The sequence below is a fragment of the Nuphar pumila genome, chromosome 12 (assembly GCF_984573655.1).
Source record: "Nuphar pumila chromosome 12, dmNupPumi1.hap1.1, whole genome shotgun sequence".
NCBI classification, from domain to species: Eukaryota; Viridiplantae; Streptophyta; class Magnoliopsida; order Nymphaeales; family Nymphaeaceae; genus Nuphar; species Nuphar pumila.
Window position 1 is genome coordinate 58554855 of NC_143260.1, and position 24979 is coordinate 58579833.

Consider the following 24979-nt stretch of genomic DNA (forward strand, 5'->3'; position numbering starts at 1 on the left):
ACTAACAGGGAATGAGAGATATTTGATGCTAATACTGCTGCAAAAAAAACAGATTCACTCTCTTAATCACTTATGATTAAAAATTTTAATGTTCATCAACCACAAGCCAACTAACACAGGAGCAACATATTTCATAATCTTGTGTCAGTCAATTTCCACGAGCACCCAAAGTTGTTCAACCCACATCAGGGATAAAATCATGTCAGCAAAGAAAAACAATGTATTTCACCCTCATACGACAACCTCTTTCACAACTACACAGGGTTATTTAACCCAAAACAGAGATCAGATCAGGCAATGAGATCTGAGAAAAATTGAACCACGTCGAACTCGGCATCCAGGTTCACGACCACAGATAATATGAGCAAAAAAAATAGCACAGGAAATGAGATCTGAGAAGAACAGAACCACGTCGAACTCGACATCCAGATTCACGACCAAAGATAATATGAGCACACACAAAAACAAAAAAAAAACACAGAAATCACGACAGCTGCTCCCAGACACAGAAATCACGACAGCAAAAAAAAACTCCAAAACACAGGATTTACGGCAAGAGAACAACTTTCACATCCAGATCCAAAATTGTTGCTTATCAATATAGGTTTTCTTTAGTTCCACAAAAAAAACTTTTGTTTCTTCTGCGCACCATTCAACTCTGCCATATCCTGATCCTGATGACACGCAGTCACCGTGTCCCTTAGATCTGATGACAGATCTGTGTCATGACCTTAGTCAAACACTAGATCTATTATCAGATCTATGCAAAAATAAATAAATGTGCACACCTGTTTCCAACCCTTTTTTTTCTGCCTTTTGTTGGTGTAGATCGATCACGATCAATCACGCTCCCGAGATCTACTGCTTTGATACCATGTAGAAGTTACAATGAGATGCACAGGATCTGAGGCAGAGAGAGAGAAACGACAGTGAGATGAGAAAACTCGTTAACCTTGATTAGGGCTAATCTCTATGTTAAATAGAGAGAGGCCAATACAAAAAAAATTACATACAAGTCCCTCATTAAGCAAGAAATATCAAATAACCTACTTTTAAGAAACCTTAAACTTAAAACCTCTTAATCTCAACAATTTTTATGCATGATCCGTCAAAAAATTGCATTAAAAACTCATTCTTATCAGTGTTTTTTAGAAACTGCTTTGAAATTCAAAATAAATATAAAATCACATTTTTAAACTTTTCCCTGCGTTTTTCAGTGTTTTGATTAGTTTAGGATTCTTTAGTTTGTAGTTTAATTAGTTTAGGAATTGCTAACTAGTATTTTACTTTGTTTAGAATTGCTCTTTTATGAAACACGTTTTTCTAGAAGTGTTCTTTTAAAAAATTTGAAAACTAATTGGAGTTTTCTGAAAAAAAAACATGTGACCTAATTTTTTTAGTATAAAAAATATTTTTTCAGCCATAGGGGGTGCCTCCCTCTTGAGAAAAAAGTGTGATCTCCTTCTCCCTCTCTCTCTTCTCTTCGTCCTTTTCGTTCCCAATCGATTTTCCTTTTTGCTCTTCCGTTCTCCCCCTTTCTCTTCTTGCTTTTAATCTCTTCTAGCGCTGGTTCTTCTTGTCCCCATCGTCAGAGGCATGCGCAACTCGGAGGAAAGATTGTTTCTTCTTCTCAACCCTTCCATCGGAGGCGAATCGTGAGGTTTGCTTCTTCTCCCCCATCTCTCCATAGATTATTATTTAGATTAGTTTTTATTTATCTCGTAGAATACATACATTATATTTCATCATGGCATATAGCATAGGTTAATCTTCATATACTCGTTGCATTTAGTTTAGATTGTTTGCTTTTATTCATTGCAAAAAGAATATATATATATATATATATATATATATATATTGATCTCATATCTAGCATTGCATATAGCGTAGTTTAGTTTTTGTCGTGTCATTGCATGCAAACTAATATAGATCGTTAGGTTTAAAATAGTTTCTTTTTATGATTTTCGTGATTTTAAGATAGATTAGGTTTAGAATTAGTGTAGATTTAATTTAGAATAGGTTCTTTACTGTCGGTATTTATTAGATTAAATTATTTAGAAAAATAACTTAGCCGATTTAGGGTTTTGATAAATTTTTTTATTTCATTTTTGTCAATTAGATCGGATTAGTTCTTATTTATTTACATTATTAAGTTAGTTTATTTAGTGTTTAATTCATGTTCATGACTTCCATTAATTGTTTTATTAGTTTCTATTATTAGTTAAATTAGATAAATCGATGAAAAATAGATTAGTTATTTAGTTTTTTTAATTTAGCCAAACAAATTAGTTCTATTTATCAGTTAGTTAATGTTAACTTTAATTCCAGAATCTTTGATTTCAGCACTTAGTTAGATATTTAATCACGTTATTTCTTAATTATCGTTTTTAATCAATAGAATTAGTTAGCCGATTTATGCTTTTATCATTTTCTGTTTAAACAATAAAGTAGTAGTTGTTTTCTTCATAGAATAATCGTAGTGTTCTGCAGTTTATTTTCATTCAATTCATTAGTTAGTAGTAGTTTACTGCACATTGGTTTGCTTAGCTTTAATTTCAATTCGGTAGTTACAATAGTTGTAGTTTTATTAAATACATAATAGCCGATTTTTTCATTAGTTTATGTGCATTGATAATCAATTAGTTAGATATTTTAATTCAGTTTGTTATTATTTCCGGCAATCATTAGTACAATCATTAGTAGTTAGATTTAGATTAATTCATTAGTTTACTTCAACTTTTGATTTCAATCTTGCATGTAAATCGGGTAGGTTAGTCAATTAGCATAGCCGATTCTTTATTTTGTTTATTGATTAGTTAATTAGAATAGCTAGCATAAGTTAGTTTTTATTATTCTTTAGTTTCAGATTTGTTAAAGTTAGTCCTACAATCCGTACAGTAGCTTAGTTAGTTTATTATTAGGTTGTTACTTAGTTATTTTATTAAATTCTTGAATTAGTAGTTAGCCGGCTAGAGTGTTTTTGGTTTAGTAAATTAAATTTCTTGAATTAGTTACAACAACAACAACAACTACGCCTTCATCCCAAAACAATTGGGGTCAGCGATATGAACCAAAAAGAAATTCATTTTGGGTCTTCCACATGAATCCTTTTCCTCCAATCATTTCTATCCAACGCCATGTCCTCGGTGAGGTTCAAAGCATTCATATCCTTTCCTATCATCACCATCCAAGTCTTCCTAGGCCTACCCCGACCTCTTTTAACTAATATATTTTCCCATTTCTCCAACCTTCTAACTGGAGCATCATTAGGCATTCGCCGAATATGTCCAAACCACCGTAAACGATTCTCTCGCATCTTATTTTCAATGGGTGCAACACCTACCTTCTTACGTATCTCTTCGTTCCGAATCTTATCTTTTATTGTATTTTCACACATCCATCTAAGCATCCGCATCTCAGCTACACTCATTTTTTTAATATGATGTCTCTTGGCAGCCCAACATTCCGTACCATATAGTAAAGCGGGTCTAATAGTCGTCCTATAAAACTTTCCCTTCAACCGCAATGGCATTCTACGATCGCACAGCACTCCAGTAGCACTTTTCCATTTCATCCACCCAACCTTTATCCTATGATTTACATCTCCATCAATTTCTCCATACTTTTGAATGATGGATCCCAAATATTTGAAATAATCATTCACCGGTATATCTTGCTCACCAAGCTTCACTACACTCCCATCACTACTTCGTTGCTTACTAAACCGACATTCCATATATTCAGTCTTACTCTTACTCAACTTAAAACCTCTAGCTTCCAATGTCTGTCTCCATAATTCTAACTTAGCATTAACCCCAGCTCTAGACTCATCAATCAAAACAATATCATCAGCAAACAACATACACCACGGTACATTTTCTTGAATTGATCTCGTAAGTTCATCCATCACTATCGCAAATAGGAAAGGGCTTAAAGCAGATCCTTGATGTAACCCAACCGTTATCGGAAAATTGGTTGTCACCCCTCCACAAGTGCGGACATTGGTTACTACTCCTTCATACATATCTTTAATTATACTAATGTACTTGAGAGAAACACCTTTCTTCATCATTGTCCACCAGAGAACGTCCCTAGGTACTCTATCGTATGCCTTCTCTAAATCAATAAAAACCATATGCAAATCTTTGTTCATCTCTCTATATCTTTCAATAAGTTGTCTAAGAAGATGTATAGCTTCCATAGTTGATCTTCCAGGCATAAAACCAAATTGATTCTCCGATATCATGACAACCTTCCTCAACCTAGACTCAATCACCCTCTCCCAAAGTTTCATAGTATGACTCATGAGTTTTATACCACGATAGTTTGTGCAATCTTGTATATCACCCTTATTCTTATATAAAGGCACCAAAGTACTCTTCCTCCACTCATTAGGCATCTTATTTGTTCGCCAAATCAAGTTAAAAAGATTTGTCAACCATTCTAAACCTTTCTCTCCCAAGCATTTCCAAGCCTCGATAGGTATACCATCTGGGCCAACTGCCCTTCTTGACTTCATTTTCTTCAAAGCCTCTGCAATATCTTTCTTTTGAATCTTGCGCATGAAGTCACGATTTATCTCATGAAAAGGAATGGAGAAGTCTCCAAGATCTTGAGCATGACTATCATTAAATAGCTTATCAAAATAATCTTTATTTATTTCTTGTTTGATAGTTAATTAATTAGTTGAGTTTCTTGAATTCGGTCAGCTTGTTTTCTTGCTTTCTTAGTTAGTTAGTTTTGATTTATTTCAAGATTACATAGTTTGTTAATTAGTTTGTTATTTGTTACATGTTAGTTACTTAGTTTGATTTTAGTTAATTATTTGTTATAGTTTGTTAGATTAGTTTTTTGTTTTTCTTACTTGAAAGATTAGATTTTGGTATTATTTATTTGCTTGGTTTTGCTCGGTTTGTGTTTTTGTTTTGCAGAGAAGCGGTTGGACGTACGATATGCCCTTAAAAGTATCCCTAAAGAGCCCTCTGAGGTCCCCAAAAGGCCCTTCAAGCCCTCAGAGAGACCTCAAATTAATTAAAACCTTTTAAGAATGAAACACTAAAAGTCTTTTATAGCATCTTGAGGTCAAATGGAAGCAGTGGAGATTAAAAGGGACTATAAACTCAAACAACTGAAGACCCTTTTTATTTTTATTTTAGATTAGGGTTATTTATTTCATTAATTTGGAGTCTGTATAAGGCCAATTATTATTCTTTTTGAGCCCTCTGCAAGAGGGAAACACATTATAATAGTTATTATTATTTATTTTTATTTTAAAGGCAATAAAGCTTGCAATTTGTGTGGAATACAAAGTTTTCTCCCATTTTCTGAGTTTGACCCAGATCTCACCCTAGTGTGAGCCGGTTTTTAGTATTTGGTGTGTGGCTTTCACAAACGTTTTTATCAAAAACATCTTTTAAAAATCTATTTCATAAAACTTACACCATGTTTGACAACACGTTATGTTTTGTTTATTACTTATTGATTGATTTTATGTTATATACATGTTTGTTATTAATTTTAGCAGTTTGTTTACATATTTTGTGTGTGTGTTTTAGTTTTTTATTTGGGGCACCGACTAGTCTGCCTAGCCCTGCCTAGTCTATTTAAGGGCTCACTACCTAGCGCCTTTGAAACAAGCAAGGATTCCAACCTTTATTAAGCCATGAGGCCAAGAAATTTGTTACAGAACTATGCATTGAGAGAATAGAAGAAGCCAAGAAAAATTTCATGTATTTAATAATATATATCTGCATAAAGAACTACATAAATATGAACACATTAAATTCATTTAGAAGCATACATATAAAGATATATAACCAAAACATGGTAAAACCATTTACTTAGTCTTGGAAATTTGTTCCAGATCGAAAAGAGAATCTCTAAACTAAAATGTTGAGAAATAACCTCAAGATGGTAGCAAACATTGTCCATGTCAACAGTTGGAACGCCTAAGCACCGAACCTTACAAACCTCCTGTCGCCTCCAATGTGTATGTATTAGCTCTAACATGTTATGTGTCAATCCATCCCTGCCTGAAAATCAAAAAGACAGGTGCTCTGTGTTGAAATCTAGCTGCATAAACCACATAACTCTAAATTCATTTAATTTATTACTTTTTCCTGAATCTACAAAGAAAAATCAAGAAAACAGTGCAGCAGCTTACACAACCAGGCTAATGGTGGCACATACCGTGTGCCCATATTTCTCTTGTACATATGTTTGCACATATCTGGATGTCAGCATGTGTGAGGTGATAAAAGTTAAAGCATCTAATTAGATAAAATGGCCATTATACCTTTTAAGACCCACTAACACTTGCAGCCAGTTGGCTGCATTTGGACTGTCCAAATTTGACACAATTTAGTGGATTCTATAAAAAGAAGACCAGATTTTCCTTTTAACAAAAGGCACATGCTTCTAAGATAACTTACAAGAATGCTACCCCGTATCATAGACAACCCAATTTTATGAAAAGTAGGATATTGGGCACACTCACTCATGCACACAGGCACAGGGTATTTTAGACATTGCAATCAACGGAAATGATGCTAACTTTAGCATAAAGGGTTTTAGAGTTAGATTAGCCTATATGTGTATCTGTATGTGCATGTGTGTGTATCAAGAGAGAGATGAGAGGTAGAGTAAACAAACAGTTGACCTCCTCATGGACATATTTTGAAGTAATACTTTAAATCTTTTGATCTATATATTAGATTCTGCTAGAGGTTTCAGCAAAATTAGGAAAACCTAAATTTCTTTAAAGGTTTTGATCCATATATTACATTCCTTTATAGGTTTCAGCAAAACTAGAAAAATTCTAAAAATAGCAACAAATATTAAATTTGAGTAGAATGCACACCTGGCCTAAGGTTTTAACTTTTAAGTCTAAGGAAAGTAAGCAATATTAGCTAGTTCATGTTGTAAAAGATGATTTTTTTGTGGGGAATTGTGGTGAGACAATTCACCAATAGAGAGATTGGCGCAAGGCACAATACATTGGTGGCTTTCTTTAAGGTAATGCGCATTCCCCCACTTAGGTGCAAGGAGTTATGATGCCTACCTTGGGAATCCCCCACTTAGGTGCAAGGAGTTATGACGCCTACCTTGGGAATACAATGAGCCAACCCATTGTGTTGCGCTTCTAGTAGGCTTGTATGACCATTAGAAGCATAAATAACTATGCCAAAGAGCTCTTGATAAGCAATAAATTTGAAAGAGTATCAAGCTGCAAAAACAATGTCTCGTTACTGCATATGAGAGACAAAGCTTTGAGCAACCTGATGCAAAAAATAGAATTGAAAAAATGTCATGTAAAGAGGAAGATAAAGGCCAACAAAAAGGAGATATTGTAGTGCATTATGTTCATTCGGGTGATCATTTACAGATGACCAGGGATTTATTTGTCAAAGGGTGTGTCTCATTAGAGACAACCCTTCAATCCAATGGATGCATGTAGACACCTATTCATGATGGGCATATTAGATAGTGTACTTGTTTTGTATTTAAGTTTGGATCCGGATCCGGATCCAAACTACTTGTATGTACCATGTCCACAACATAATGGCATACTTGTAAATAGCCTCAACTTGTCAGGGTTATTGTGAAGGCTATGTATTAGGGCTTTTGCCTATATATTGATGAAATAGGTCACGGTTTCTCATTATGAAAACCGTGACTCATTGCAGCCTCTCTTTCTTCCTTCTCTTAATTTCTCGTTCGCAGGTTATGGAGAAAACTCACATGGTATCAGAGCACGTCTGATCCGAGGGCTGAAATTCTTCTACACAGGTATGTCCATACAAGATCTTCCTTTCCTTCCGTACTTTCTCAAATCTTCCTTCCTCTCTTTTCTTATTCGGTGTGGTTGCTGGAATACGAGCACGAGCCCAAATCTTTCTTCATCTATTCCTCTACTGGAATACGAGCCCCAGGTACTTCTTCAATCTTCCAGTTCCTTTCTGCAAAAAGTCAGTCTGATTTGCGTATCAGATCTGACGTCTTACCCTCTGTTTTCACTCTCAGATCTGAAATCTAAGAATATGTCTTACCTTCCCATTCTTCTTCACATCTCTTTGCATCAAATTTGATTGCTGAAACTGATTTGGGTCTGGGCCAAATCAGTTTTCACGATATTTTTGTCCATCAAATCAGTTGATCTCTTGAACTGATTTGGATTTGTGTCAAATCAGCTTTCACGATTTCTCTGCTTTCACGATATCTTTTGGGGTTTTATCGACTGCTCCAGATCTGTACATCAGATTTGTCTCTCCCCTTTCCATTTGATTTCACAGATCTGTACATCAGATCCGTACAGCGATATTCTTTTTGTTTCTGTTTTACTATTGTTGTGTGCAATTTTTATATATATATACAAAAAAAAGGAAACCCCCAATTGTTTTGGGATGAAAGCGTAGTTGTTGTTGTTGTTGTTGTATACAAAAAAAAGGAAAAGTCTTAGCTTCTTTGATGAAATCAGATTAGACCTGATAATCTAGGTATCAGTTCTGATAATCAGATTCACGCTGAATACTCAGCTCTCTGCTAGTTAAAAAAAATTGCTGCATTTATATACTGATTGCACACGCCAATAATATTCTTTTTCTTGTTCTAAGTCATGAATTCTTCTTCTCAAACTTTTCTCTCATCCAACTTTCTTGGCCAACTCATTTCTGAAAAACTTACCAATTCCAATTTGTTGATCTGGAAGAGACAAATTCTTCCATTCATTAAAAGTCAAGGTCTTTCTGGACATTTAAATGGATCAATTTCAGCCCCTCCAGAATTTATCATACAAGAAACTAAGGATGAAAACGAGGCTTATTTTATACAATGAATACCAAATCCCCAATATGAGAATTGGATGAAGCATGATCAAGCTGCAGTTGCTTTCCTTATCTCCACTATCTCTCAAGAAGTATTGGTGGGAATTCCAGATGAGTGTTCAGCAAAAGAATTATGAGACAGGCTAGTGAAGACATATTCTCAAATTTCAGAGGCTAGAATTTCTTTTCTTCAGCGTGAATTTCAACTCCTCACAAAGGGTTCCATGTCTCTCATGGAGTACTTGAACAAGGTTAAGAGCATAAGTGATCAACTAGCTGTTGTCGGGTATGAAGTTGTAGAAGGATAGATGAGATGCACCGAACCCTAGGTAGAGAGAGAGAAGGGAGAGAGAGAGAGAGAGACGGTTGCACAATAAGAAAACTCGTTAATTGATATTAGGGCTACTCTCTATGTTAAATAGAGAGAGGCCAAAAGAATAAATTACATCTAAGTCCATCATTAAATAAAAATTTCAAATAACCTCTAATCTAAGAAGATTTAAACTTAAAACCACCTAATCTCAACACTCCCCCTCAAGCTGGAGCATAGATATCAATCATGCTCAGCTTGTCACAACATTTTGAGAAATTTGGTCTAGCAAGAGGCTTTATAAACATATCTGCAACTTGGTCTTCCGACTTTAGATATTTGGTAGTGATATGACCAGCTTGAATCATATCTCTTACATAGTGGCAATCAACCTCAATGTGCTTTGTTCTCTCATGGAAGACAGGATTGTTCGCTATATATGTTGCAGCCTTGTTATCACACATCATGGTCATAGGAGAGGAAACCTTCACCTGAAGATCATGAAGAACAGTACGAACCCACATCAATTCAACAGTTGTTTGTGCCATAGCCCGATATTCTGATTCTGCACTCGACCTAGAAACCATATTTTGTTTCTTACTTCTCCAAGAAACCAAGTTGTCTCCTAGAAACACAGAATCCTGTGGTAGATTTTCTATCCACTACAGATCCTGCATAGTCAGCATCAGAATAGGCCACTATCTCCAGAGTTCCACCTTTCCTGAACAATAACCCCTTTTCAGGAGAAGATTTTAGATATCTAAGAATCATTATAGCTGCATTCCAGTGTACCTCAGTTGGTTTGTCCATAAACTGGCTAACTTTGCTTACTGCTAAAACAATATCCGGCCTGGTCACAGTTACATATAATAGCTTCCCTACTAGGGAGCGATAGCTTTTGCTATCAACCGGTTTTGACCCTTCTTCAAACAACTGAACTTTATGGTCCATGGGAATATTTGTTGGTTTAGCTCCCAACATTCTTGTTTCCTTTAATAAGTCAAGAACATACTTCCGTTGAGACAAAACCATCCCTTCACGGCTCCTAGCAACTTCTATACCCAGGAAATATCTAAGTGAACCAAGGTCTTTTGTAACAAAGTATTTTTGAAGATGAGCCTTTGTGTTTTCAATATCTTTCACATTGTCTCCTGTAAGAATGATGTCATCCACATATACTACCATAACAACTATGCCTGAGTTAGTTTTCTTGATAAATAGTGTATGATTTGCCGCTGACCTATTAAAGCCAAAGCGTGACATCACTTCAAACAACTTTTGAAACCATGCACGAGGACTTTGTTTTAAGCCATAAATCGCCTTTCTCAATCTACACACCTTCTGACACTCCCCCTCAACCTCGAAACCTGGAGGTTGTTGCATGTAAACAGTCTCAGATAGATCCCCATATAGAAATGCATTTTTCACGTCTAATTGGCACAAGCTTCAACCATGCTGAACAGCTACTGAGAGAACAAGACGAATGGTACTCATCCGTGCAACAGGAGAAAAGGTTTCAAAGAAATCAATACCATATGTCTGAGTATACCCTTTCGCTACTAATCTGGCCTTGTACCTTTCAATAGAACCATCAGATTTGTACTTTATTGTATATACCCATTTACATCTAACAATGTCAACATCTACTGGGGAATCAACTAGATCCCATGTATGCTGAGATACTAAAGCATCCATTTCTTCTTGCATAGCCAGCTTCCAGCGGTTATCAAGCATTGTCTGTTGATAGTTCAGAGGAATAGTTTCAACAGATAAGGCTGAAATAAAAGTTTTCATCTGATTTCCAATTCTGGCATCGGAGACAAAATGAGATATGGGATATAAGGTACATTGACGTGTCCCCTTGCGTAGAGCAATAGGCCTGTTATCACCATCATGAACATCACTATTGTCAGTAGAACTTACCTCAGGGGAAGAAGAAGAAGGCACTTGCGGAGGTGGAGCTCTACGCACATATACCAATGGAGGATTATTAAATCTGGAAGAGGATGAAGTTTGGTTCGGTAATGAGGGCACAAATTCCAAAGGAAAATGAGGTATAGGTAATGGAAAAGACTCAGCTGGATCAACCTGCAGCGGGGAACCGGTACTAGAGTATATGGAGTGGATTCCAAGAAAGATACATCCGCACTGACATACTCTCGATGAGAAATAGGATCATAACATCGATATCCTTTTTTATTTTTGGGATAACCTATAAATATGCATTTTGTAGCTTGAGCAGCTAATTTATCACGGTCAGGGCCAAGTTTGTGAACAAAACAAACACATCCAAATATTTTTGGCGAGAAAGAGAAGAGGGGGGCATTAGGTTTTAGGATATGTAATGGAATTTGATCACCCACAGAAGATGAAGGCATGCGGTTGATCAGATAACAAGCAGTGGTAATCGCATCACCCCATTATAACGCAGGAACATTAGATTGAATCATAATGGTCTGGGCAACATCAAGCAGGTGCCGATGTTTTCGCTCAGCCACCCCATTTTGTTGAGATGAATAGGCACAGGAAGTTTGAGGTTGAATGTCATGATCTTGGTAAAATTGTAACAGAACTTTTGATTTAAACTCAAGAGCATTATCAGTGCGAACAATCTTGACAATAGATTCAAACTGAGTTTTTATTTCAAGAATTAAGGATTTGATAATACTTGGAACTTTAGATCGTTCTTTTATTAAAGACAACTTAGAGAAATCATCAACAATAACAAGATAGTATCGACACTGAGTCCTAGTAGGAATCTTACTAGGACCCCATACATCAGAATGAAGAAGTTCAAAAACTTTATTACTAGACTGACTTTGACTCGAAGGGAACGAACTTCGATGATGCTTGCCCAACTGACATGCTTCACACTGAAATGATGTAGTGGAAGGAATTTGAGGAAAGACCGAACGAAGCTTTGACAATGAAGGATGACCAAGACGACGATGCCACTGAACAGGACTGAATGAGTGTTCCACTGCAGCATGAACATTACCCACTGGATGATGTAGGTAGTAAACTCTATTTTCTTCATAGCCTCCACCAATCTTCTTCCCCGTCAGCAAATCCTGAAAATGACAACCCATCGGATCAAATATTACTCTACAGTTCTGTTCTTTTGTAAGGCAACTAACAGAGAGTAAACTTTGAGGAAAGTTTGGAGCATGAAGAACATTTTTCAACTGTAAGGAGGAGGATATAAAAATATTTCCCTGACCAACAACCGGGGAGGAACTCCCATCGGCTAATGAGACTCCTCGATGAACAGTAATATCCTTTAGATCTGAAAAAACAAGTGAATTTTCACACAAATGTCTGGATGCACCAGAGTCAATAATCCACTTACTGTCAGTCGGATGAAGATGATTTCCGGTTGAATAGGCAACACCAGCTACAGGAGGGGTGGAACTCAAAGGACGAAGAGCTATCAGCTCATCATATTCAGCACGACTGAGGGTGATACTAATGTCACTTGCAGAAATATTATCTTGTACATTTGTTGCCTCGAGAGTAGTAACATTTGCTTTAGGAGCATATGACTTTGATGAAGAAGAGGTTGGCCGACCATGCTTATCCCAGCAACGATCTTCTAAATGTCCAGATTTTCCACAGAATGTACATTGAAGTTTTCCTCTGCCTCCCATACCTTGTCCACGACCTCGTCCTCTGATATTCTGAATATTTCCACGCCCATAACCAGATGAGACAACTAGAGCAGATGACTGAGTCACAGGCTGAGATTGTGGAAGAGAGATCGCAAGTCTACTCAGACGATTGTATGCATCAGCAAGATTAGGTACATCTGAACCAGTCAACATTTGGACTTTTGCAACAGAGAATTCTGACGATAGACCTGTAAGAAACCGAGCAACCATAGTTTGTTCTTGATGATCATTTTGTTTCGAACAACAAAGAGGTCTGTGAGCATTGAGTCTTTCAAACGCAGCTTTGACGGAGGCATAGTACTGGGCCAAGGTCTGATCTCCATGTTGTAAATTATATATCTCTTGTTCAACTTGCAGGATACGACTCACATTAGTCTCTTGTGAGTACGTATCTCGAAGATTGTCCCACATCTGTTTGACTGTATTATAGTAAATTAAACCATCTGCAATAGGGGGTTCAACACTATTCATGATCCACGACATAACTATGTCATTATCTTCATCCCAAGTAACATATTTTCCCACTCTTTCAGTGGGTTCGTCTTCCAACAAGATATGTTTTCTACGATGTCCAGATACCGACATCATAAAAGTTCTGGACCACCTGGCATAGTTAGTTTCATTCAACCTTACAGAAGAGTCGTACGAAAAGGGATTGGCAAATGCCTTATACTCCCCAATATGTTTCATTTTGGAATCACATTTCAAAGTTTCAGCCATACTGAAGATATAATTCTATTTCAGCAGAGATAAAATCTGGACAGGCTTCAAGCAACATAGGGAATAGCGTGTGTTACACTCACACATCAACCGATACGACAACCAGCAGTTGTACACAATAAAAAAAACTACGACAGTAATGAACAGCATCCCACAACAAGAATATTTTCCCAGCACTGCAGGGAATCAAGCCTGTTGTTTCCACAACAGTAATGAACAGCAGCCCACAAACATGAATGATAATTTTAAATTTTTTTCAGCACAGTAGGGAATCACGCTTGCTGTTTCCATATTCTGAAATAAACTACCAACTGAAATAAAACAACCAACTAAAATCCAGGGAATCACGACCAACGATAATATGCAGACACAGAAAATGAATCACGACAGTTGTTGCTCCCAGACATATATAGCTCGACAGCCAACAAGAATACCAGTTCTTTAGGGCACGGTTAAACAAATCAGTCATATCTCAATCACAAGCAACAGCACAATAAGTGAGATTGTTGCTTCTCCCAAACAGCAGGAAATCACGAGAAAAAAAATCACGACAAATGAGATTGATGTTGTGCCCAAACAGTAGGAAATCACGACAAATGAGATTGTTGCTGCTCCCAAACAGCAGGAGATCACGGCAGGAAAACTCAGCAAAAAAAATCACGGCAGGAACAAAAATCCAAAAACGAGGAGCTACCAGACCAACGACACACATCCATATCTGCTCCCTTAGATCTGATGACAGATCTGGGTCATGACCTTGGTCAAATCTCAGATCTTACACAGAAAAAAAACAACTGACCTGATTTGAATATTTTTTTTTTTTCGTTGGTGTAGATCAATCGTAGATTGATCACGATCGATCACGCTCCCACGATTGACAGCTTTGATACCATGTAGAAGGATAGATGAGATGCACCGAACCCTAGGTAGAGAGAGAGAGACGACTGCACAATAAGAAAACTCGTTAATTGATATTAGGGCTACTCTCTATGTTAAATAGAGAGAGACCAAAAGAATAAATTACATCTAAGTCCATCATTAAATAAAAATTCCAAATAACCTCTAATCTAAGAAGATTTAAACTTAAAACCACCTAATCTCAACAGAAGTGACAGACAAAGATAAAGTCAGGCAATGCTTGAATGGATTGGGACCGAAATTTCATGTTCTTTCGACCTCATTGTTATGTCTACCCAGCTTACCATCGTTTGAAGACTTGCAAGTGAAACCACTTCAATATGAGATGACCTTAAAGGGGATGTCACATGACACTAGTGGACAGGTTCTTGCTACTGGAGTTTCTTTTGGCCAGGGACGTGGTGATAGTCATTTTGGTGCAGGCAGAGGACGAGGACGAGGTACTCCAGGGGGGACGTGGGTTACTACCCACCCCAAATGCCTCTCCTTCTTATAATATGAAAAACGTGCACACCTGTTATCTCTATAACAAGCGAGGTCACGTCAAAGCCAACTGTTGGCACAATCCACAGAACAAAGGAAAGTTCTAAAAAGGTGAGAGCTCGTCAGGACGAAAGGAGAACCCTTCAAAGTTTGGTGGAGATGTGAAAGAGCTTCTTTTGGCCACATTGTCTGAACTTGATCTGAAACGCGATGATAAAGTTGCCTGGTACATTGATTCAGGGGCAGCTACTCATGTCACAGGTAATGCGGGTAAATTCTCTACTTTAACTCCCTATTTTGGAAAAAGTAACATCGTCACTGGAGACAGGTCACATCACCCCATCACCCACATTGGAAATGTTTCTATCCCCTTGCCTAAATCCCCACTTTATCTTTTTAATGTTCTTCATGCCCCAAATATTACAAAAAATATTGTTTCTGTTTCTAAGCTTGTTGATCATACCAATTCTTCTATTGAATTTAATTCGTCTTTTGTTTATGTCAAGGATCTACAAACGAAGGAGACGTTCGCTAGAGGGGAAAGCCGGGGAAATATGTATGTCTTCCAGGAGGATCCTTCTACTTGTGTTCGACCTACCTTGAAGTCATCTCCTCAGTCTATGTCGTCAAAGAATATTCATGTGTTCAATTTGCAATCTTCAAATAAATGTAATAAGCCTGATTTTTTGCATTTGCATCTTGGTTATTGTGGTCGAGTCTTTGTTGAGCGACTAGTATCTGATGGTCTTATTCCTGAGTCTAGCCTGATTCCTAGACCAGATAATAAAATGTGTTCAAGTTGTCAAATGTGTAAGAGTCATGTTCTTCCTTTTCATTCAATAAATGAGAGAGCTTCAAGGCCTTTTGAAATCGTCTATTCCGATGTATGGGGACCGGCTCCTAATCCTTCTAATTCTGGCAGCAAATATTATGTTATTTTTATTGATAATTTCTCTCGCTTCACTTGAATATATTTCATAAAGAATAAATCGGAAGTCTTCTCTATTTTTCGTTGTTTTCATGCATTTGTCAAAACTCACTTTTCTTGTAATATTTTACATTTCCAATGTGATGGTAAGGGGAATACTCCTCCAGGGATTTTATCAATTACCTCCAAGATAATGGGATAAATCGTAGAGTATCTTGCCCGCATACACCCCAACATAATGGAGTTGCAGAACGGAAACACTGTCACATTGTGGAAAGCGCTATGAACATGATGTACAGAAGTCATACTCCCATAGGACTCTGGACAGAGGCCTTTCATTCTATTGTTCACATTATTAATTGTTTGCCCATGAAGCTTTTAGAAAATAAATCACCTTATTTCATCCTATTTGGGAAACATCCTGATTATGATGAACTAAAAAATTTTGGCTGCATGTGTTATGTTCATATTGACTCTTCTCTGTGAAACAAGTTTCAGGTTAAGGCATCCAAGTGTAGATTTGTCGGATATGCAGATCACCACAAAGGGTACAGGTGTTATGATCCTGATAGCAGACGAATTAAGATATCTAGGAATGTAGTTTTTGATGAAAATGATTTTGGAGATGAAGAATATGTTTTTGCCCAAACTAATATGAATGCGCTATTTTATGATCCATGGCTCAGTGCAGAGCTCTTTCCTACAACCAACAATGAGTGTTTTTCCTCCTGTGCTCAAGGAACATCCTGTCAAGATGGATACAGTAGCATACAGGAACTTGAAATAGAACATCCTCCAGAGATTAACAAGTTTGCTGGGCAAGTTTATAGGAGAAGAGAAAGGGACTCACTCTTGACTCCGGATGATATTGAACAAGAAGAGCCTATGTTTCATCCATCCAACGACATTACATCTCTAATTTCTAATACAGTAGCAATTCCGATCAGACGATCTGAAAGAGCTCGGCATCCTATTGAAAGGTGGGTCAGTTATGAGAATTTCACCACGGATTTTCAGTTATTTTTGTCACAGATTAAGAAAGAGACCGAGCCTAGACATTTCCATTAAGCCATTAATTCCAAAAAATGGATTCAAGCTATGAATGAAGAGATGGAAGCCTTATACCAGTGTCAAACATGGACAGTTGTCCCTCGACCTCCGGATAAAAATGTTGTTGGCTCACGATGGATCTACAAGATCAAATACAAATTGGATGGGAGTGTTGAACGATACAAAGCTCGTCTCATAGCAAAGGGATTCACTCAAGAGTTTGGACAGGACTATGATGAAACTTTTAGTGCAGTTGTGAAAATGGGCACAATTCGCATTGTTCTTTCATCGGCTGTAGATTATGGTTGGAGAATAAGTCAACTAGATGTGAAGAATGCCTTTCTTCATGGGGATTTGAAGGAAGAAGTATACATGGAACAATCGCCAGGATATATAGAAGGAGATTCAAAGGAGTATGTATGCAGATTAATCGAGCACTCTATGGACTGAAACAAGCATCTCGATCTTGGTTTGAGAGTTTCTCCCTAGAAATTCAAAGACATGGTTTTTATCGATCGCAATTGGATCACTCCCTCTTTATTCTTCGAGATAAGGAGTTTACTACCTTCTTGTTGATATATGTTGATGATATAATTATTACAGCAAGTAGTGAGAATCATGTTCAAGAAACTAAAGATCTTCTGAGTCAAAGGTTCAAAATGAAGGACCTTGGAAACCTTCGATACTTTCTTGGAGTAGAGGTGGATAATCAAGGAAATAAGCTTACTTTGACCCAGCATAAATACACCTTGGATCTGTTAGAAAAGGGTGGAATGAAAGATTGCAAGCCTCTTGCTACTCCTAGTGTGCTTAACCAGAAACTAAGTGTGCAAGACGGAGACTTGTATCATGATCTCACCAAATATCGGAGTCTAGTGGGAATGCTTCAATATCTTACTTTTACCAGGCCCGATATTACATATTCAGTCAATCAAGTTTCTCAATTCATGCATGAGCCAAGGACGGGACACATGGATGCAGTAAAAAGGATACTGAGATACTTGAAGAGTACTGTTGGAAATGGACTTTTGTACACCAAAAGCAGATCCATGAATATTGCTCATGACATCATTGTTTATTCAAATGCAGACTGGGTCGGAGATCCTGATGATCGAATGTCAGTTTCAGGGTATGGTGTTTTCATTGGTGCCAATCTTGTTTCTTGTAGTAGTAGAAAACAAAAAGCAGTGACTAGATCTAGCACAGAAGCAGAATACAGGACGATGGCTACTGCTACAGCAGAAGTAACATGGACTAGACATTTGTTAACAGAGCTAAAAGAGTTGATTGCTAGTTGTTCTCTCTTTTGTGACAACCAAAGTGTTATTCAAATATCTCTTAATCCCATTCATCACAGCAAGACCAAGTACATTGAGATTGATCAGCATTTTATCAGGTAGAAGATTGAAGAAAAAGAGATTGAGCCTCATTATATTAGAACAGAAGACCAAGTGGCTGATTTGTTCACTAAAGGACTCACAAAGTGTCATTTTTGGTTCCTAAAGAGCAAGTTGTCCATGATCCAAAATCATGCACAACTTGAGGGAGACTATTAGAGAGTGTACTTGTTTTGTATTTAAGTTTGGATCCGAATCCGGATCCAAACTACTTGTATGTACCATGTCCACAACATAATGGCATACTTGTAAATACCCTCAACTTGTCAGGGTTATTGTGAAGGCTATGTATTAGGGCTTTTGCCTATATTTCCCATTATGAAAACCGTGACTCATTGCAGCATCTCTCTCTTCCTTCTCTTAATTTCTCGTTTGCAGGTTCTGGAGAAAACTCACAGAGATACCCGGTCATTCAAATGTATGAATGTAAAGACATCGTCTATTCCAACTGTTGTGTCCAATAGACACATTTAAACTAATGTAGATCTTTTACTTACAAGTCAAATTTTACATAGCATACTCTTGAAACCCAACGATGATGGTACCTCTTCAAAAATTTTGTCTATTTGGCACAACAGTTGGATCATCCATTTGAATGAATAGGCGTCTATGCCCATCATGAATGGATGTCTACACCCATCCATTGCACTGAAGGGTTACTTTAATAAAATATACTTTTTGACAGATATAGCCCCTAGTCATTTATAAATGATCACCCAATATCTTTCCTTCTTTGTTGGCCTTTATCTTCCCCTTTACACAACATTTTCAATTTCATTTCTTGCATCAGGTTGCTCAAAATTTGTCTCCCACTTGTAGTAAAGAGACATTGTTTTTTGCACCCTAATACTTTGTCAAATTTAAGGTTTATCAAGTTCTCTTTGGCATAGCTATTTCTAAATCCAACAATCATGCAAATTTACTAGAAGCACAATGGAAGGGGTTGGCTCATTGTATCCCTAAGGTAGGCGTCATAACTCCTTGCACCTAAGTGGCGATGAATACAAACTTAAAGAATGTGACTGGCATAACATGCCTTGTGCTAGTCTCTCTATTGGTGAATTGTCTCCCCATAATTCCTTACAAATTTTCCATATCTTTTACAACAATTTAAGGTAGTATTTGAGAATCGCTACTATAACTTTTTCAAAGCACATTAGCCATGAAACAGAGTTGGATATATTTAATGGCACCAACTTCGAGTGTTTGCAGCAAAAGTTCTTGTTTAAATTAAAGTTGGAAATAGCCTATGTTATAAATAAATCATGCTCGATCTTGCCTCCTACACCAAATCCTCCATTGAATGTTGTCTCTAATAGATATCATACAGTTGTGGCATCACCACCATCTTCTTCTTCATCAATTGGAGCATAATGACTACCTATGTCAGGTCATATTCTCAACACAATAACTGATCCTCTTTTCAATCTCTACTTAAGCATGACAATAGTCAAGGATCTATGAAGTATTGGAGAAGAAATACAAAAACAAGGACTATGGCAACAAGAAAATTTTTGTGAGTTCATATTTAGATTTTAAGATCAATGATGATAAGTCATTCTAGCACAAGTAAATGAACTTCAACTTATCATTCATAAGATAAAATCCGAAGGCATGTATTTAGATGAAGGTTTTCAAGTTTCTGTTATGATTGGTAAATTGCTAAGTCTTAGAAGGATTATAGAAACTCTCTTAAGCATCGTAAAGAGTCCATGACCTTTAACACATAAGAATTGAAGAAGAAACTAGACTTTATGACAAAAGAAGATGTAGTGGAGCAACCCTCTAAGGTTTATGTGGTAGAAAGTAACCTAGACAAGAAGCCCATGCATGCCAATTTTAAATATTCGAAGAAGCCTAAGAAGAATCTCAGGTTTAAAAAAGATAAATTAAAAGGAAGATCATGTTATGTTTGTTGCAAGAGAGGGAATATTGCTTAGTATAGCTTTTATTGCAAGAAAAATGGGAATCAAGCCAAACCACAAGAAGAAAAGTTTGTTTATTTGTTGTCATGATCTCTGAAGCTAATATAGCAAGCAAGGAAAATGAGCGGTAGGTGGATTCTAGATCCACTAAACATGTATCTAACAATAGACACTTGTTCAAGACATATAAACCGGTAGAAGATAGTTGCAACTTATTTATGGGAAACTCATCTTTGGCAAAAGTATTAGAAAAGAGAGTGTGGACTTGCACTTCACCTTCAAGAACATCCTCACTTTAAGATATGTGTATCATGCACCTCATATTCAAAATAACTTGGTTTCGGGAAATTTATTGAATAAGAGTGGTGGCTTCAAACTTGTATTTGAGTTTTATCAATTTGTATTCTCCAAGAATAAGATATTTTTAGGCAAAGGATATGCCATTAATGGGATTCTTAAACTTAATGTTATGAATGAAAATATGTGTGGAAGTTTATCTTTATGGCATGACAGATTAAGACATGTGAATTATGGTTCTAATCGTAAATTCATGAATGATGATTTGTTGCCTAGTGATGTTAGTTACTATGATCATGAGTAATGCCAAATATGTGTTCAATCTAAATTTGCTAAGCATCATTTACATAAATCATTTAAAAGTAATATACTTCTATATATTGTTCATAGTGATATATGTGATCTTAAGATCACAAGGAAGTAATAATTATTTTATTACCTTCATAGATGATTATTTTAGATACACATACGTGCACTTGTTAAAAGGAAATGATGAAGCACTTAACAAATTGTAATTTTTGAGAATGTAGAAAAGGTTTTAAATAAAAAGATCATTCATATTAGAAGTGATATAGAAGGAGAATATACATCTAATGCATTCATAGAATTTTGTCATAATCATGGAATAATGCATCTCATACCAGTCTCTGTTGGTGAATTGTCTCTAAAAATTCCCCACAAATTTCCATATCTTTTACAACAGTTCAAACGATTGAATGTGAACTAATCAGTCCCAACAAGTTCCATAATCAAAAGCAATCTAATTTTAACCACTTTAAACTTTTGCCAATGAGAGCCACAAATTCCACCTTACACCTGATCATGTTTCTTTCTCAACTGGAAAAAAAAGACAGGTGTTTAAGATCATCAACTTCACACATTTAACCAACGTTTCAATCTTGGAAAATTCTCACCAAGCAACTCATTCATTTAAATCACTGGAAAAACATGCAAAAATGAAATGTTCAGAAAATGAAAAAGGAAATGCCATCCAAAAGTTCAAACCTCGAGTATCATGGGGGCAAAACTAATTTCAAAATGGAAAATTATTGCCTTTGATGATAAAAGCGTTCTCAGTTTATCCAAATACACTACATTATTAATGGGATACATCAGAAACCAATTTCACATGAAAGTAACAAATAAGAACACAACAGATTTGGAATCTTGTAAATCAAACTACCTTGACTGAAAGAAGTATTAAAGAGAGAGAGAAACCCTAACCCAGATTCACTTGACGATTCCCCGAAGCTAGAGGCTTAACCAGAGCCCGAATCTCCGCCCTCGATAATGGCTTCCCCAAAATCTCCTCCCTCGTCTTCGTCTCCTCCCTCCGGACTCCGGAAAGGGGGAACAGCACCGGCATCTCCAACTGCTTCCCGCTGCCAGCAGACTCCTCCGGCGGGTTCAACGGCTCAAACAGGGGGATCCTCTTCTTTTTCTTCTCCTTCTTCTTCTTCAGCGGGGGCTTTCCAGTCCACGGCCTCGGCATCGTCGGCGGGGCGAACGGGAGGTGCGCGGGCTCTCGGATCGCTAGCGGCTTAGCCTTGGGCGCCTCGGAGTAGCTGAACTGAAACTCGAAGGGAGCTCCGGGGAGGAGGTACGAGATGCCGGATTCCCCCACGAACACCGACCGGTCTCCATCCTCGGTGGCGATTACACCACCGGAATTAGGGACCGGGCGGTAGTATTTGGTGCGACGGTGGGTGATTTTGAGGGCGGGATTGGGAGGGTTTTGAGGAGGGGAGGGCTTCTTGGGGGGGTACCTGGGGATGGGGATAGGAGGTAGGGGCGGTTTTCCGGAGACGGAATGGTTTTCCGGTCGGCGGGGAGAAGAGGAGAAGAGGTTGACGCCCGGAAGAACGGCCAGGGTCACCATTTCCGTCCAACCGCATGGCCGGAAAATCGTTGCGGTTTTATCCGTTTGTTGAGATTCGTGAAAGCGGGAAGGCGATAAGGAGATATTTTGGGATTCCCGGACTCGGATGGGGTCCAGTTGATTTCGGGTTTCGTCTAGGTTGTCTCCAAATCCAAATTAACGAGGAAAATTAGGGATATCAATGGGTCCGATTTGGGCAGCCGAATCCACGAAAATGAAGTTGTCGGATTTGGGTTCAGGTTGGGGTTTTGTCAGGTCAAGAAGATGAAATCCCAAACCTGGATCTGTGTAATTTCAAAAACTTACTTTTACTAAAATACAAATAGAACACTCGGAGTCGAGCTGGATGGTAAAAATCATAACCCCAAACCTGGTCTGCATATTACTTACTTGGGGTTTGGGTTGGGTTAGACACCTGACACAAACCCAACCCATTGACCACCCCAAGCAAAATGTTGTTAACTCTCTCTCTCTCTCTCTCTCTCTCTCTCTCTTTGGGTTTTATACCCATGGCTCGTGCAAATGTGTTTGATATAAAGGATGATATACATATGAGGCCAGAGATGTTTGTATTCCGTGGAGTAGGCTTTTGAAGTTCGAACCAGCATGACCGAGATGTAAATGGCACAGATTTTTTGAGTTCAATAGTTTCATTTAGGTCCAGCTGTCTCGAGATGTAAATGGCTCGTATTCTGGTCAGATGTAAAGTTTACTGAATCTGACTAATCAGATTTAATCTTATTCAGAGTTGGATTCAGTTGTAAAAATGAAAAGTGGTTGTATTGTCCTTGTAAAATGGTGCGATTTTGGAAATGCCTACTAATTTGCCAAAATTCTCTCATGCTCAAAATTTTAATTTTGACTTTTTTAAGATATTTTTACCCTTCACACAAGAGAAGTTGTTGATGTTTATGCGATACGCCATGCGAAGTAAGCAACATCTCAATAAAAAAGAAATTGTATGAACATTTTATGGACCTGATAAAATCCGCATAAAGTATTTGTGAACCGGGCTAACTTGAACACCAACACAAGAGATTCACATATGAAATGCATGAATCTTCCGAAATTTGCAACCTTGTTGTGAATCTTTTAGAATTTAAAAGTTCAACCTTGGCAGGTTCGATTCATATATTTACGGCAGGCTTGACATTTGCGTAGATGTCGTGTGAACCTCCTATAACTAAATAGTCGCTTAGTCAATACGTATGTCCACACATATCTTTATGACATTCACAAATATTAGTTGTGAATGTTCTTACCTTCGCATGTTTACTGACTAATTGTAGTTTTCTTATTGCATATCTATCAATGACATGACCTTCGTACAGATACCATCTGAACCTTTTTTAACTAAAAACTCGCATAAAGTTTGTGTATACGTTTTGCAAATATGTGTTAACATTCACAACCATGTGTTGTGAACCTCCTTACTCCATATGTTTACTGACTGATTGCAGGTTCGCATCACACATTTATAAATGTCACAACCTTCACGAGGATACGGTGCAAACCTCCTTTAACTAGAAACTTGCATAAAGTCTGAACATACGTTCACAAAAGACTCGCATTTACAAATGTCCTTACCTTGTATGCTTTCTGTTTTCGCAAATGCCTTTACCTTCGCACCATATATTTGAGGATGTCCTTCTGACATTTACAAAGATGACTTGCGACCATCCTCCGTACATGCGAAGCTTTAGAGCTCAATTGAAGATATGCCAAACAATTTCATATTCAACATGAGATTCACAAATACTCTCATGAGGTTTCTTCATGGTAACATTTACAAACCTTTGTACGCACATTAAATGTGACTCTTCGTGTTTAAAAAAGCTCTATTTTGCATTTGAGGTTCTTTTTTGAAAAAAAAAATAGGGATTTTTAGCAATGTAATCCACAACCTGTTTTTTATCGAAGTGTCATTTTTTATTGCCTTATCTTCGTCAATGTGCCATTTTTCTTGCTTTATCTTCATTGCATGATAGAACAACATTGGCGAAGAGTTTTTTAGCATCTGACATATCATTGATGGCAAGATTTTTCACTAAGCATATTTTTAAATATGTTCTTGGGCTTGAGTTAGGAGTTTTTGGGCAAGAGTAAGCTCGGTTAGGTGAAGGACTAGGTCAATGGTTAAACTCAGGTAAACAGTGTATAGGTTTATGATAGGGTTTGGTAGAAAAATCTATGCGACCAAACGACACTATAGAAAAATCCCAAATTTGGAGAGATATTTCTAAATACCTAGGACTAGGTACAATTAACATTTTAGGGTCAGTGACGTAGAGAGGGAGATAATTTTAGGAAGTGGTCAGACAGACATGACAGGACAGAGACAAATTAGGTTTTAGGGAAAGACAAACCAACTTGCAAAAATGAGTTCTCTTTGTAGAGAGCTCAATAAAACATGGGATTTGGAGGGTAGACGCTAGACGCCCTAAAGTATACTGAGTCCAATTTTCAAACTCAAATACTTCACTGATTAGGCTAGGAGATTTTTTGAACTCTGACTACTTTTTAGGGTAGGTCAGAAATTAGGCTTAGGATGAAATGGGTTCGGGGCTTCTAAGCTAAGTTTG

At 37.3% G+C, this 24979-nt stretch overlaps 1 protein-coding gene across 1 annotated transcript in view; it reads right to left on the minus strand.

The window, feature by feature from the left end:
* CAF2 (RNA-binding CRS1 / YhbY (CRM) domain-containing protein) overlaps positions 1 to 22429 on the minus strand; it is a 49042-nt gene extending 26613 nt beyond the window's left edge. Inside the window, exons 1-2 of the mRNA XM_089982554.1 lie at positions 21743 to 22429; positions 5905 to 6032 (exon numbers count right to left, since the gene is read on the minus strand). Coding sequence (XP_089838680.1) covers positions 5905 to 6032; positions 21743 to 22397 — 783 coding nt within the window. The 5' untranslated portion in view covers positions 22398 to 22429. The remainder of the gene's footprint in view (positions 1 to 5904; positions 6033 to 21742) is intronic.
* Positions 22430 to 24979: the final 2550 nt, after the last annotated feature.